Raw genomic sequence first — 18,028 nt, forward strand, 5'->3', positions numbered from 1 at the left:
TATTCAGTCATAATGTTCAAATGCTTGGGAAAGAGAGCATGATTATATTGATAACTAATATTGTTTTCTTTTTTGTAGGAACTGTTATCTTGTCTATGACCTACTCTTTAAAATACTTCCAAATGGTGGTATTAGTACCTAGTACTCAGCCCATTGGGAGGAAAGTAAAGGTAGGACATAGCACAAGAACAAGGAAGGCATCACAGAAGACCACATGCTTAAATAACATTGTGGCACATACGTTAGGAAATAGGAATAGGTATAGCATCAGAACATCAACGCTAAACAATAAGACTAAGCAAAGGAGGAAAGAGAAAGCAATGATGCCCAGAAAGCTTAAGAGAATTGGGCATTTGTTGAGGCTAGTCGTATGCTACTGGGGGGTTCTGGATAGAGTAGGAATATGGAGGGGATTTAGATATGGATATAGGGAACCAGGCATTTGGTTTAGAGCAAAAAGAAAGGAGCATACAAGTGTCAGAAATAAGAAAATACAAGGAAAAGGAAGAAAAATGCAAGAGAGGGGTGCAACAAATTGGTCAATCTGGTAGGGATCTTTGTTTGATATATTGGAGCATGGTGAAAACAAGAAGGAAAGGGGTAGAATGGAAGTACATGGGAAACTATAAGGAAAGAAAATCAGAAATAACAAGGAGGAGAACTATGGAGGCAATAAATTGGGGAACAGATTGTAGATGGTAATATACCATAGGAAATTTGCCCAGAAATTTAGATAGAAGTGGGCAATATGATTGGAGGGATACAGGAAGTCAGGCACATGGTGTTGCATACCAAAAGGGGCAACCAATTTTAACAATAGTATGGTTCTTCATGATGAAGAGAAGCAACTAGAGTGAAGATCAAGGATTAGTCATTCTTCACGTTCAAATCCATACAGAAGAAAACATGGAAATGCATTTTTTCACTACCTATGTTTTCTTTTTTGCAGGGAACTCTAATGTAGTAATGACTTGTCACTCATCACAACTTCAATGGGTGGTATTAGCACTTTGTGCTCATTCCCTTAGAGGAGGAAAGGTGGCATACACAAGTATGAGAAGGATTCTTTGGAAAGGCACGGGGCCAAGTCCACAGATTCATAGCTGTGTGGACAACACTGAAGATTTATGGTGTGAAATCTCGATGCAGCATAATAATACAACCCAGAAACACTCAAATCAAGCAGAGGTTTCAACAAGGATAGAGGAAACAATACATGCAATTGCAGGCAACAACTACATAACGAGAAGGAATCATTATTTAGCATGGTTCACTTGGCACTATTCAGCGGAAAAATTGGCTTTCACACATCCTCTGATCTTGGAATGATGGGGATCTCATCAGAAGGAAGGACAAATGAAGGACTCAAGAGATAAGAAAGGAAGGTCGCACAGAAATTATGGCAAAAGAATTGCACTCAACTGGACAGTGCAATGTGATTAAGCAATTTTGGAATTACTCTTATATATAACTAAGAGGATTGATGCAGTAGGACACATACAGGATATCACAAGGAGCATAATGGTACAGGTACATGGTCATGGGACAGTGATGAACAAGGAACAAAGGAAAAATGGCTTAAAATACAAGTACTGGGCAACGACTATGAAATAGAAGAGAATGATGATACCAAATTGGACCAAAACAGTAACTTTGGATTTTCATTTTGTAGGGCTAGTTTTTAGTTTCAATAATTATATTAGATCAAATGTGATATCAATATTGAGCTCATTGCTTAATATTGATAATAGGTGGTATGTAATCGTCATAGTTTATTACTTTCATCATGTTAGACCTCCTGACACTTTATTTATTTTTTGATTTTTATATATATAAAAAACTAGCCCTAGGCAATGCCTAGTGGATTGATTAAAAACATATGCATATATATGCTATTTTGAAAGTATTTTGCATATTGAAAAAATATATAGGAAAAAATTGGGTATCAACAAAGGCGACACACTCGGTTGAATGAATCCTTTCTCTAGCAAATCCTTCAATTGTTCCTTCAGCTCCCTTAATTCTGCCGATGCCATTCTGTAAGGTGGAATAGATATAGGCTGCATGCTTGGCATCACATCAATCCCAAAATAAATCTCCCTATCTGGTGGGATCCTAGGGAACTCGTCCGGAAAAATATCAAGAAATTCATTCACAACGGGCACCGACTCAAGTGTAGGTTCCTCAGCATCGGTGTCCGTAACTCGGACTAAATGGTAGATACATCCCTTGTTAATCAACTTCGTGGCCTTAAGGTAAGAAATAAACCTACCCTTTGGTACTATGTTATCCCCCTTACATTCGATCACTGACTCACTTGGAAATTCAAACCTCACAGTTCTTGTTCGACAATCAAGCTTGGCAAAACAAGAATAAAGCCAATCCATCCCCATTATTACATCAAAATCAACCATTTCCAATTCAATGAGATCGGCTATGGTGACCCGACCACGCACTGTGACAACACAATCCCTATAAACCCATGCAACCATAATAGACTCACCAACTGGAGTAGATACAGAGAACAACTCATGAAGTAGTTCTGGTTCTATCCTGAATTCCATTGCAACATAAGGAGTAACATAGGACAAAGTGGAACAGGGATCAATAAGAGCATACACATTATGAGATTAGATAGTCAATATACCTGTGGCAACATCTGGAGAAGCCTCTGAATCCCGACGCCTCCGCATAACATAAAACCTGTAGTGTCCTCCTGAGTTTTGGCTACCACACTTAGCTGCACCACGCACTGCAGGTCCTGGAGTGCCTCGAGCTGGAGGAGGTGGTGCGGATGTAGTAGCTGCAGAACTAGCTGGTTGTGCCGCACCCTTGCCCATTCTGGCGGGACGAGCGGCAATCCCTCTGAATGTGGACCCTCATACCACACTCGTAGTATATAGGTAGGTCTGTAAAGCAGAACCCATAGTGAATCCTCACACACTTGGGGCATGGGGGACTCCGCTACTGCTGGAATCTCCCTCCCAATCGACCCTGCTGGTGGGGTCGCCTGTTGCCCTGACTGGGCTTGAAACAACTGCTGCTGACTGGGCCTTGGTGGTTGTGCACTCATCGAAGACTGAGCGAAAGACTGAGATGGCCCTGATGGCCCTCCCCTAAATGCCGACCTACTAACACCAACACCGGAAGAACCACCAAAGTTGCCTGTGGACTGAGCCTTGCTGCTACCTTCATGCTCCATTCTATTATTCAGCTTACAGTTCTCCATAGCTTGAGCAAATGCCACCATCTTCCCATAGTTCATATCAGAATTCAAGGCAGCTGTAGAAGCCTCATTGATAACTAAAGAGTTAAGGCCCTGAACAAACCGGCACATCTTGGCCTCCATAGTGGGCAACATGTGAATAGCATACTTAGACAGGCGCATGAATTCCATGTGGTAATCCCACACACTCATTCTCCCCTGCTTCAGGTTCTCAAACTCAGTGGCACAGGCCGCTTTCATTGGGCAGGAAAGACGTGATCCATAATGGCATCGGTGAACTCACTCCACCTTGCCAGAGGGCTCCCTCCTCACGGGACTCCTTCCACAACTCAAACCAAGAATAGGCCACCCCTTTCGAACAGTAGGAGGCCAATTCCACTCCCTCTTTCTCTGTAGCATGCATAACCCGGAGAGTCTTGTGCATCTCATTAATGAAATCCTGGGGGTCCTCCTTGGGATTTGTACCTGTGAACACTGAAGGGTCTAACTAAAGGAACTTGTTCACCCTGGAACTAGTAGATTCCCCTAGCTGACGGGAAGAAGAAGGCCCAACACTCGATCTATAGGCTAGAGAAGCCATTAACTATGCCAACATCCGTATGGCTCCCTTAAGAACCCCATCAGAAATACCAGGACCAGAAGCTGGGGCTGGAGGTGAAACTAGAATATGAGTTGGAGGATTCGTTGCACCCACATCAGGTGTAGGAACTGGTGCAGCCTGAGTAGGAATAGTAGTATCGGATGGTATAGTAATTGGGGGAATATCCTCACCTCTCGTATGTTCACCGCATCATCAATTATAGAATCATGTGCAACTGCTGGGGTAACATTGGCTCCCTGGCCAGTTCTTTCCTTCTTCCTAGGCGCCATTTACTGAATGTTAGAGTAATTCACGAGTTAAAGGAGGGACAATCTTACAATCAACTTTATCGCACGATCAAGAATGTTACACCCCGCAATATTATAATGATGTTACGTCCTGTAGTATTATATTACGATGATGTTACGCTTCGCAGTATTAAGTTACGACGATGATGCACCCTGCAGTATTATATTACGATGATGTTACGCTTCGTAGTATTAAGTTACGACGATGTTGCACCCTGCAATATTATATTATGGTGATGTTACGCTTCGCAGTATTAAGTTACGACGATGTTGCACTCTGTAGTATTGTACGTTAAATTTGTCGTAAGGTAATTGACATCAGTCCAAGTAAAAGATTATTTGGAGATTATAAGGATTATGCTATTTTACAAGTGATGAGTAAATTTTTTGAAGGTGAAAGGGGAAGCGTGTCAAAGAAAATTAATTTTCATCAAAGTTTGGCATTTTGGGGTAAAATACGGCCCGAGCTAAAATACCCGCTATTTATGGACTAGTACCATACAAGGTACTATATGACCATACTAGTAAAGTGTACAAGGTGTTAAAAGAGAGTAGTATTTTAAGTAAGTTGAGATAATTTTTAATTATGCGGGTAATTGGTAATTATCCAAAATATTTTGGGTAAGACATAACGTGGCAGAATTACCTTGAAAAATATGGTGACTCATGCATTATTAGTATTATGTGGCATGATCAGAAGATTGGACAAAAAAAATCTTCCAACATCCTTTTAGACACCATTTCTAGAAAATGAACCATTATGTCTTAAAGACATAAAATCACATCTCCACTCTTATTAAGTGAGATATGAAGAATTCCAAATAGGATATCTTGTATCAAGACCAAATCCAATCCACCTCTTATTCCCCCTTTCCTCTTCGAATATTTCATGCTCCAAGTTCTTTAGTAAACTTCAAATTACACAAAAATGAAAGTGAAAGATACAATGAGTAATAGTACTCATTTTGGCAGTGTTCATTTTGTTTCTCATTGATTCTTTGTTCTCTACTGGAAAAAAATCGATTACAGATCAAGCTTTTCACTATTCGATTCCTTACCAGTAAAGCCAAGGATGATAGTCAATCCATATTATAATAGCAACGTGATTTTTCGATTCTCAGGGAGTACGGTGTAATCCTTCCCAAGAAAATCACAAATAATTTTCTCTACTTCGGGTATGTTAAGGCAATCCTTTCTTTCTTTTAGCATGATCCATACGACATAAACGAAATGTGCAAATGCACAATTTCCATACATGACTCTATTCATAGAAATATTAGAGATGCTTATGTTCTTGATTCCCCATGTGTCATATTATTCTATCATCTGTGCATGAGTCTCAGAAAAATACATAAGTTGAAAAAACAGGGTTTACTTCATGATATTATTCAAAGGCATAATGGTCTTATGACACTCCAAGAGATTTTATTGACGTACTTTTCATGCATTGCCTTCATGTACATTGACCCATGACCAGATGGTGTTATATACGCGTATATATGTATGTATATATATATATATATATGTATATGGGATATGGGAAAGGTTATGGCGTTATATACGCACCACCACCTGATCAGCTGGTATACATTGATAATTTTGCCCACAGTGGCTGAGATGATATGATGGGATACCCTTAGAGGCTTGATGATATTATGAAACTTGTACCTATACACGACATGACATTCATACGCATCTGCATGACACTATACATATTTCATGATTTACAGAGTTATCAAGACTAACAGGTTGAGTCATTTACTCTATATTTCTTCCATGTCTGTTAGGTACTTATTTATGTGCCTTACATACTCGGTACATTATTCGTACTGACATCCCTTTTGCCTGACACGCTACGTTTCATGCCCGCAGGTCCCGATAGACAGGTCGAGAGCCCTCCAAGTAGGCTATCAACTCAATGGAAGATGTTGGTGCGCTCCATTCACTTCGGAGTTGCTTGTTGGGTTAGTATGATTTAGATGTGTATTGTTTGGTATGACGGGACTCTGTCCTGACCTTTATGAAAATTTTGTATTCTTAGAGGCTTGTAGACAGATGTCATGTACGTAAAAGATTGTATGGACTTGTCGGCCTATGTTCAGTACACGAGTGGTTATTTTGGTCTTATAAGCACGTACTTCATATGTATAAGTTTGTATTCCCTCATGCTTTACTCCAGTTCAGTTATCTATGATAGTATGACATTAAAAGATACGCTATATTGGTACTCGGTTGAGTAAGGTACTGGTGTCCATCACGGCCCATCGGTTTGGGTCGTGACAAAGAACATCAAAGAAGGGTATTATTCCTAAATGACCAAGTAGCCTCAAACTTATAGATGTGGTAGACAACTCACTGATAAGAAAGACTCTACCAAACACAGCTCTGAGACATCCTAGGACACTTTAAAATCTTAGGCTTTGATCGTATCATTTGTCACACCCCAAACTAGGGGAGCGCGACCGGCGCTTAACCGAATGAATCCGGCCGAGCAAGCCTATTGCATACTTTCTACCCAACTAACTCGTGCTTTAAAGAGAATGCATAACTTGAAAATTTACCAACAAGGAGGTCATGTAGAAAGTACCAAATACATATTCATTAGTTACTTCATTTAATAAGTCTCCAATATAGTGAGTTTCACAACCGTAGTTTACATATAGGAGCACGTGATACAATTTGGGCATTTTTAGTTCAACTTTTCCCACACAAATATATGACCCACAATATGTCTACAGAGCCTCTAAGGATACCAAGGAGTACAATGATAGTGTCGGCAATAAGGCTCCGGCTATACCTCAAAATATGATAATACACACGATACAGAAGATACACAACCCCAGAATAAGATGGGGCTCACCAAGTCAACTGGGAAGAATGGTCACCGCTATCACTGGCCAATATCCTCCACTTTGGAACCATCTGCATCCATTAAAGATGCAGCGCCCCCGGCAAAAGGAACGTTGGTACATGTCGAATAGTACTAGTATGAAAACCAAACACCTATTCAAAAACTTGGAAATATAACATGAATATGATGAACCAGGGTGACAATATAATAACATGGATAGCCATTGAAGCCAAAGCAAATTATATCAAGAGCTGCCAATAACATTTAAAATTTTTTAAGATGAGATCCTCTGTAACCATCTTTACACAAAGCGGCCCCGCCCCCTCACCCCAATGTATGCGGGTGGAGGTACAAGCATAATTCCATAACTTTACTCAAGCGGCCCTGCCGCCTCACCCCAATGTATGCGGGTGGAGGTGTAACCATGGTACCAAAACCTACACAAAGCGGCCCTGCTGCCTCACCCCAATATGTGAGGGTGGAGGTGTAATAACAATACTAATACAACACAACGCGGCCAGGCCTCCTCACCCCAAAATATAAATGGGTGGTGGCATACAACAATACCCAAATCCCACACAAAGCGGCCCTGTCGCCTCACCCCAATGTGTTCGTGTGAGGGTGTAACCCCAATTACGATCTCTACATGATTTGGAATATCAACTTTCATATGAAACAAGACTCGGAGTTGCAACATGTACATACATAATCCAAGATTGGGAACACATCATCAAACAATAGTACGACATAATAAGAGCATTTGAAACGCGACTTTGAAACCCGACTTGGTGGCCCTCGGCACACACACTTGGGGGGCATCCGGGTCCGACCTCTTTCTTTGTACCAAAGGGTTATCGTCATTATCATCATCCCCATTCTCATCATCACAACTTGCTCCGGAAGTTGAAGACGAGACCTCAGCCTCAGCCCGAGGCCTGCGAGATTTAGGCTTCTTTGATACAGGGGATTCAGCAGCCATCTCCTTTATTCCTCTTCTTACCCTTATCAATCTTAGAAGACCCTCCTTCGCCGGTAGGAGGCGATCTCATCTGCACTTTATCGCCAAGGACTATGCAAGCATAGTAATCAAAATTTATCAGCACGAGGGATATGGGGAAAAATATGGCAACATGATGGAGGCGGCAAGAAGGAGCATACCATGATTCTTGGCCACCCACCGCATTTTAGCCAACTCAGGCCAAGAACTCAAGAGATAGGGGAACGAGGTATCTAATCCCCTAATCCACCCTGACAAGTCCGGAACAGATTCAGGATACCAAAGGGCGGCTGCGTGAGCAAAGGGAAAATTAGCTTTTGAGAAGAAAATAAGAAGACAATAAAGCATACTAAAGGAAGAAGCACTTACGCTTCATGCTCCAATCCTCCGGGAACGACATCGATTCAGCCAGAATAATGTCCGAGGTCCCTACCCGGGCAAACCAGCTCATCCACCCCCGATCCTTGTGCTCATCGATACTCAAGAAGAAGGGTTTCGAAGATCGAGGGTGAAGCTTGATCAAGCCTTGATAAAGACGGGGATGTACAGCCTGATCAGATGATCAAGGGTAAAAGTCGTATCGTTGACTTTGCTGGAAAAGTAGCGAAGCATGTGAACTATCCTCCAGAAAGAGGGGTAAATTTGGCCTAATGTCACCCGGTATTTGCAACAGAAGTCGAGAATAACAGGGTCTACAGCCGGAGAAGAAGGGTCCGATGAGTCGATAGGGCCCAGGGTGAATGGGTATGTGTATACATAAAGAAAATCAGCCTTATGGTCCATTATACTCTAGTTGGGGGTAGGGATCTCAACCAGCACCTTCTCCTCCCATTGGTAGTCCGCCCGCACTTTGTCTATACTATTCACAACGCTGATAAACTGGGACACGTGTTCACATCGACCCGGCGTAGATGGAGGCCTCTCGATTGAAAAATCCTTTATACTATCAAACTCGGTGGGTGTACACTGTTCGACGGTAGGAGCCACTTTGGGCTTACCCTTGGATATATTCTTGGATATTCGAGATGAAGAAGAAGCTTCATTTTTCCGGGGAACTGTCTTGGAAGTTCTAGCCATGGCAACTAAAAGTTTTCTTTTTCTCGAGAAGAAAGGCAGGAAACCAAGAACAAAAGAAGGAGGGGCGTATGGGAAGATGGATTTGGATCTGAATGCTTGAAGGAATCAAAAAGTGCAAGTCACTAAGCAATTGGGGTATTTATAGGAGCTGTATAGGCAGCGGAAGAGCCGAACCAATAACAGTTCATGGGCTTCTCGATAGTCGTATTGATGACGACCCTTGTGCAGCTCTTGAGTTATGGCATTTAATGCTCTGATAGTATTTCCATCATGATGATAATGCCTAAGGAGTAGGAGTTCGAAACCGTTTCCTATCACTTTGTTATAGAAAACAGGGGGACTATCTGTATACGGTAAAATCGGAGGGTCCAATTTTCGATCATTACGATGCCTCGTAAGCACAATTGTGAAAGGCTCGAGGCTTCAGTTAAGATTCACACATGATGGGCTATCGATGCCCGACCTCGGGGCGGCACAGGATGGTTATAGTGAAAAAGTGGGAAGTTCCCAAGGCACGTAGCTAGAGATGACAAGGTCTAGTGGGCTAGTTCAGACCCGAATCAAAGCATTAAATGGCTGTACTAGTCCCATATCTTTGTAATAAATACATTTGTACTATGTTGGGATTCTCTCTCATATAAAAAGGGGATCCTTGTCACTTTGTAGGGCATCAAATACTCAATATTAAATATACAAGAACATTCTCTCTACTCACTAACACATTCTCTTGGTCTCATTATTTCTATTTACTGCTTATATTCATTGTGTTCTATTTATTCTTCTTCATTTATTGTTTATCATTGGTCATAAAGAGCTCTCATCAAATCTCTCAAAGTTGTTAATCCTCCTTCGATTATTCTAAACCGAGCACCAGACTCGACTTCGAGGCCCCGAATAAGCAAGCTCGAGGCCCTGATTACCGGCCATTCGGTTCTGTTATCACCTTGTGTTTAAGATCTTATCTTATTTTGAAGTCTTTCACTTAGCATCAATTGTTCAACAACTAGCATAAAATAGATCACATATTTTTAGAACCACAAAATTAAATTTAATTGTAATTACCATTTTCGAGGTAAACAGGATTCAGGTAAAGGTTAAAGTAATAACAAGTCCAAATAAGCATATAAAACAAATTCGGCAAGTAAAGAATGTGACCTATAAAAGCAATTTTCAATAAGGCATGTAATGATGAACATGGCGAATGAAGAACATAACGTGTGCCAAAAATTTCCAATTAAATATATAAAAGATTCCTAAGAGTTAAATCCGATAGAGTTTGCACATATAAGCCCAAGTACGTACTTGTCACCTCGCGTACACGGCTTTCAGATTACACAAATTGCACAAACGACTCAATGCCTAAAATGGCCTTCTCGCGTAAAACAACCTCCAGACGGCTCAAATATAGCCAAGATAATTTCATAACGTAATTAAAACTCATAGAAAATAATTTCGGATAATAAAACTTTGACTTTTAATTTTACACTAAAAGTCAACCTGAAAGTCAACACAGGGCCCACACCTCAGAACGCGATAAAAATGCACAAAATCCGAAAACCCATTCCGATACGAGTCCAACCGTACCTACATTATCAAATTCTAATAATGAGTCGCCCTCCAAATCCTCATTTTTCTTTTTTGAAAGATTTTATAAATTTCCCAATTTCTTCCATTCAATTCACTAATTAATGATGAAAATAAGTATAGAACCATGAAATATACATAGAAATTGAATAGGGGCACGTACCCAACGATTTTAGATGAAATATCTCTCTCAAAATCGCCCACTGTCGGACATAGGGTTCAAAAATATCAAAAATGAAGCAAAAACCTGAATTACACAGCTGAAAACAAGCTGCAGATGTCGTATTTGCGAACCCTCGCAAAAGCGAAGAAGCTTTCATAATTGCGAACAAGGACAAGGCTGGAAAATATCGCAATTGCGATAAAATGTTCACAAATGCGAACTGGAATAGGGTAGAAGTCGCAATTCCAACAAATGTTCGCATTTGCGATCCCTGGGATACAACACCAGAAACCAGTAGTCTTTCCCGACACGGAAATAGGCATAACTCTCTCATACGATGTTCGAATTCGACGATTCTTATTGCTATGAATCCATTATAATACGGATCTAATACTTCAATAAAATCTGAATTTGGAGCTCAGCTGCTTAATGTGATACCATTTATTGTTGAAGAAACGACATCGAAACATAAAAAAACAAGCGCAACACAACCTAAACCTATACGAAACTAACCCAAGCCCCTCGTGACCCCGCACAAACATACCAATAAGTCTCAAAACATAATACAAACCTACTCGGGGCCTTAAATCTCGAAACATAACATCAAAACTATGAATCGCACCTCAATCGAACTTATGAATTTTCAAATCTTCCAACTTCTAAAATTAATGCTGAAACTTATCAAATTAATTTCGATTGACTTAAAATTTTGCACACAAGTCATAAAAGACATAGCATACCTATTCAAATTTTCAAAATCAAAATTCAAACCTAATATCAATAAAGGCAATTCCCAATCAAACCTCTCAACCTTCAAGAACTTTAATTTTCACGTTTCGCCAAAATGCATCAAATTATCCTACGGACCTCCAAATCAAAATCCGGATGAACACCGCTAAGTCCAAAATCGCTATATGAAGCTATCGGAATCATCATAATATCAGTCTAGAGTCGACTACATAAAAGTCAAACTCCAGTCAACTCTTACCGCTTAAACTTCCGAAACAAGAATTGTTCCTCTAAATTGATCTCGAATCATCCGAAAACCAAACTCGACCACACACTCAAGTCATAATACATAATACGAAGCTGCTCGAGACCTTAAACCGTCGAACATGATACTAATTCTCAAGACAACAGGTCGGGTCGTTACATCCCATGTCTTTTCTAATAAATTCCTGACTATGCTTAGCACATTCATTAGAGAAAGATTCAAATTCACATACCCTAAGAGAATCTATTTGCCATATAGGCTCTTAACTCCAACATCTGCAGACTTGTATAATAAATGATAAAGAAAGAGAAACGTATAAGTAACAATACACTAAATATATAAACAAACAATTAAACAATCCAAATTTTACAACGTGGGACCCAGTCGACGTGCAAAAGGTAGAATTCCTCACTGACCTGAGTGATTTGATTGCCAATTACTTTGTATTTGATAACTATGTGCCTTTTATGTCTAAAACTGCCTTGCTATTATTTTATAATTTTTTTCCAACTTTCATATGGTTGATTTGAGTCCATACTTTTACATAGAAATAAACTAAACCACGAAAAGCAAACACCAAGGTCAAAAGATAGACCTGGAAACAGTTGTTCCAAACATATATTTTGCTTTTCTAATTTCATACGAACCCTGAGTGCATGAAGTCGTAGTAATATGTGTTATGAACTCATTAAAGAAAGTAGATCATACACACTAACCATCAAATTTTAGCAACATCACCATTCACAACTTTAAAATAGTAGTAAAAGTAGAACCTCAATGCAAGAACATCAGCAGTCCTACTACTCATATCCTTTAGACAAATTGTGCTTTTTGAGGAATAAGTCGTGAAGGCAAAATGAATATGTAGTAGTTCCATGATTGTAAGTAGGAATATCCTTACAATAGAGAGGCACTAAAATATGCAACCATTTTGCTCACTTCCGTGTATTTCTAAGCAAGCATCATTTTTTGTTTAGATCCACAGATTGCATAAGCATTTATCAGACAGTGCATCGTCTTAATTTTTCACAGGGAAAAACATTAATGAGAGAAGCTCTCACCTCTCTCTAAAATATTTATGAGTCCACAACATCCACAATGTCAGAAAATAGTCCCATCCCAATCCCTGCCCCTCTTGACTCTAATTCAAATTCCATGAACATTGACGAACCAATCCAAAGCCCGCCTATTCAATCATTCCTTCAAACCTTACTCAACCACAATGACACCTCACTACCAATAATCCATACAAACCCTTATCATATTGATATGTCAGAAGAAACTCTTCCCACAAACACTGCAGAAAATTTCATTCAACTATCAATAGAGGATAAAAGGAGGATTTACTCTCCATGGAAAAATTCAATAATCATCAAAGTTTTTGGTAGAAAAGTGAATCATCTCACCCTCAAACAAAAATTACAACAACTATGGAAACCCACTGAATCACTAGCCCTTATCGATCTGGGCAATTATTTCTTTTTTATTAAGTATCAAAGACAAGAAAATACGACTAAAGCTTTACATGAAGGGCCATGGTTTGTCTTAGGCCATTTTCTATCCGTAGGCGATGGGAACCAAGGTTTCTAGCATCTACGGCAAAGCTTACCTACACAACCATATGGTCATGCCTACTAGAGCTACCTGCTGAATTCTATGACACCCATACCCTCCAAAAAGTAGGTAACAAGATAGGCAAATTGCTCAAAATAGATACATGCACATCATCTACATTAAGGGGTCGATATGCTAGAATCTGTATTAAAGTACCCCTTGAAATACCTTTGAAATCACATGTATTCATAGGAAACCATTGCCAACAGATCTTATATGAAGATCTTAATATGTTATGTGTTTGTTGTGGATGAATAAGCCACATCACCACCCACTGCCATATAATGACCAGTCTCAAAACTACACTACCTCCATCAACTCACAACTCATTACCTACATAACAAGATACGAAGGACACGCCACCCTAAGAAGAATGAAAGATAGTCGTTTTTCAAAAAAAGCAGACAAAAGCTCACATGCGCTCAATCGACCAAATCATCAATACAACTGCTGACACCACCTCAGCTTCACCATCTACAACAACGGACATCCAACAACCACTAGCGACAAAGGTAGCAAACTACCACACAGGTATGCCATCTAAATATCCTAATGTAATTAATACTCCATTGTTTGATAAATCACCTAAACAACTCCCTACTAATCATATACTAGCTATTAAAAATCACTTTGAATTATTAAATTGTTCAAACGACACAATGCTCACCTCCTCCTCCAAAGTTCAAGCAAAACAGGCCACAAGCCCACTAGGAAAACTATGGGCCAAACCCATACACTTACCATTGCACCCGGGTCATTGCCAATCCATTCACACGTACCTGACCCACCTCAAAATACAAACAATAATTGTAACCCTATATCACAAACTCCTGGGGTAAACAGTAACCCTATTGACACCAAGGTAACTCCCACACAAGCCACATCACCCACCTCTCCTCACAACCAATCACAATTACTCTTGCATGCATGTCACAAACCCTACACCAAGCCCACAAGGTATCTCTACTACCCATAATGATATACCACTACTTCTTTCACAACCCACCACCCAAACAACCACTCTTAATCCCCTCTCCATGCAACCTTCCTCACCCAATTCCAACCCACGTGCTAAGCCCAACCCACACGAAAACTCATTCACTAACCACACTCAACCGACTTCATTACCCAATGACCTAACTTCTATAAACACTACTCAATCATTAACATTCCCACTCCCACGCCCCAATACTTTACATATACCAGAATACACACCACAATATAACAATGCAAAGACATCATGCTCCAATTTTCCTCTGAGGACCCAACATCGCAGGCCCTCTCTGCTACCATTTAGACCCCTCAACACACACTTTCTCTATCTACAAACCATGCAGAACAATAACACACACCTCTACCTCTAACATACCCTGTGATATACACATCACAAGACCCCAATCCATTCCAACCTCCTCAATCATGGTTGGAAATGGGTCTCCAAAACCATGCACTAACGTTTTCCATGATCGTCAACAATCAGGAGGTTATATTATGCCTCCAAAATCCCCAGGCTTTATCTCAAACAATCATAGAGGGAATGACAGCAACAATGCAATTCTACGGCCAGTACAACTGGACAACCACCCCAATGCCGACCACCAATACATGGTGGAATCCATTCCCTTAGTACCAGCCTCCCTCCCAGCCACCACACTATGCAGACCTACCATTCTACCCACAAACACAGTCTTCAATCCCTTGGATACACGAACACATCTACATACCACAAACTCTACCTCCACTATCTCCAATGAGTCTATTCGAACCACTAACTCCCTCTCCCTCTTCCTCAATGAGTCCACAACCACCAAGCCCAGAAGATCAAGAACTGCTAACTCCATAGGAAATAGCAGCACTAATAGAGGAAATGAGGTAAACTCACACAGAGCCAGTATGGATAGGAGCATGCCACATCTCCGTCCTCAAAGCTCAGAGCATGCCGGTGGAGCAGACCACAATACCACCACTCACACCCTCACACAATAGCTCAATGAATTTTGTGATATGGAATTGTAGGGGTGCACAATCACCTGACTTTCATAGAAATTTTCGTTCACTGCTAAATTACTATCAACCTCCACTAGTAGTGCTTTTAGAAACACACATAGTGGATCACCATAATATAAAGGCAGATTTCGATTTCTCTCATCTCTTACAAGCCTCAGCTGAAGAGCAGTCAGGAGGGATTGGGGTGTTATGGAATGATGCCGTAATTTAAGTTACTGAACTTGTGGTCACCAATCAGGAAATTCATTGCATGGTGCAGGTACGTCCCCACGACCAACCTTTTTTATTTTTAGCAATATATACTAGCAATAGTTTATCATCTAGGAAAGTACTATGGAAAAACCTAATGAATATTGCGGACAATTATAAAGGACCATGGCTAGTTGGGGTTGATTTTAACGAAATTTTATAATCCAATGAAAAATTTGGGGGATGCTCATTAAACAATAGTATAGCAGATTTGATGCTTAATTGTTTTAATTAATGTAACCTGTTAGACTTAGGTTTTAGGGGTATCAAATATACTTGGACTAATAAAAGAAAAAATGGAGCTATGATACTTGAAAGATTATATCGTATAATAGAAAATTACGAATGGTTAAATCTGTATCCGGAAGTAATTGTGCATCACTTACCTAGAACTCATTCAGACCATTATCCTCTACTACTAACCCTTAACACACAACTTCATAAAAAAGTGAATTATTTAGATTTGAAATAATGGGGCTATCCCACTAAGAATTCCCTCTCCTAATTAATCAAATATGTCAACATGACCCCTAATTCTTAATGCTATAGAAGATTTTATAGAACTAGTAAAAATTTGGAATAACTAGTCCTTTGGTAATATTTTTTATAAAAAAAATAATCTTCAAGCTAGGCTAGCAGGTATACAAAAATCTCCTCACTATCCAACGAGTAATTTCCTTCAAAACCTGGAAAAGGATCTTATAACTCAATACAACCACCTTTTAGTCCTCGAAGAGAATTTTTGGAAATTAAAATCTCGTGTAAATTGGCTAAACCAAGGGGATGCTAACACGAGATTTTTCCATTTGTCCACTTTTAAAAGAAGGTGTCGTAATAGAATAATCGCCTTAAAAGATTTAGCGGGTAATTGGATCTCTCACATTCACCAGTTACAGGACATAGTTATTAATTACTATCAATCTCTTTATACAACATCCCACACCCATTCTAATAAAAACTATAATACAACAAATCACAATATTCTCTTACAAGAGGAAGCCAATTCAATTTCAAATTCACTAACTAAGAAGGAAATATTTGAAGCTGTGAAATCCTTCCAACCTCTCAAATCTCCAGGCCTGGATGGTTTACACCCATTATTTTATCAGAAATTTTGGCCGCAATCAAAAACATCTATCGTAAATTTTTTCAATCAAATTTTCCATCAAGGACATATTCCCCCTGAGCTAAACAAAACTTATATTTGCTTGATTCCAAAAATAAAAACACCTACAACTACCTCCCACTTCCGGCCAACCAGCTTATGTAACACCCTATACAAAATCGTCTCCAAAATTTTTGTTAATAGGATTAAACCCTTCCTTCGAAAATTAATCAATCCTACCTAATATACTTTTCAAAAAGGCCATAAAACAGCGGGAAATGATATCATTGTTCAGGAATTATTTCATTTTTTAAGACATCAAAATCTAAATGCCCCAGCATGCTTGTGACGACCCAGCCAGTCATCTCCTGAGTTACTGCTCTGTTTCCTCCATTTCTACTACTTATTGCTTTGTTTATCGGTTCTATGTGTGATTGGGTTGGTTGGCTCGGGTTCGGAAAGGGTTTGGTAAGGTTTGAGACACTTAGTCTCTTTTGAGGAAGCTTATGTTGGAAAAGTCAACCGAATGTTGACTTATGTGTTATAGGGATCAAATGTGAGGTTTGATGGTTCGGTTAGCTTCGGGAGGTGATTTGAGACTTAGGAGCATGATCGGAATGAGTTTTGGAGGTTCGGAGTAGATTTAGGCTTGAGTTGGCGAAATTGGATTTTTGGTGATTTTCGATTGGTAGGTGAGATTTTGATATAGGGGTCGGAATGGGATTCCGAGAGTTACAGTAGTTCCCTTGTGTCAATTGGGATGTGTGTGTAAAATTTCAGGTCATTCAGACGTGGTTTGGTTGGGTTTGATCAAAAGCGTAATTTAGAAGATTTTGGAATTCTTAGGCTTGAATCCGATGCACATTTGGTGTTTTGAGCATTCCGAAGGTTGGAAAAAGTTTGAATGAAGTTATGGGATATGTTGTCATGTATGGCTGAGGTCCCAGGGGCCTCGTGTGGGTTTCAGGTGGTCAATCGTACCATTTCATATTTTGGAAAGATTGTAGAAAATCTGCTGAAATGTGGCAACTTTTGGCCTTTGCATTTGCGAGTGGGCCCTCGCGTTCGTGAAGTGGTAGGCTGGGAGGCTGTGAAGTTATCCTTCGCGTTTGTGAAGGGGGTCTCGCGATCGCAAAGGGTTGAAGCTTGTGGTCATCGCGTTCGCGAGGTTGATGCCGCGTTCGCGAAGGGTTACAATGTGAGGTTGGAAGATTGGCCTTCGCGTTCGCGATGAGGTCCCGCATTCGCGAAGGGTTGGGGTCAGTGCGCTTCA

The 18,028-nt window shown here is 40.0% G+C and overlaps 1 protein-coding gene across 1 annotated transcript; it reads right to left on the reverse strand.

The window, feature by feature from the left end:
* Positions 1-1,892: 1,892 nt before the first annotated feature.
* Positions 1,893-2,564, reverse strand: LOC138870838 (uncharacterized). The gene has a single exon (XM_070148677.1). It carries the CDS (start codon positions 2,562-2,564, stop codon positions 1,893-1,895), a length of 672 nt encoding a protein of 223 aa, XP_070004778.1.
* Between the last annotated feature and the right edge of the window lie 15,464 nt (positions 2,565-18,028).

Source organism: Nicotiana sylvestris, chromosome 6 (genome assembly GCF_000393655.2).
Source record: "Nicotiana sylvestris chromosome 6, ASM39365v2, whole genome shotgun sequence".
NCBI classification, from domain to species: Eukaryota; Viridiplantae; Streptophyta; class Magnoliopsida; order Solanales; family Solanaceae; genus Nicotiana; species Nicotiana sylvestris.

Coding starts and splice junctions, on each gene's coding strand:
- LOC138870838 (XM_070148677.1), bottom strand. CDS start 2,564: ATGGAATTCAGGATAGAACCAGAACTACTTCATGAGTTGTTCTCTGTA.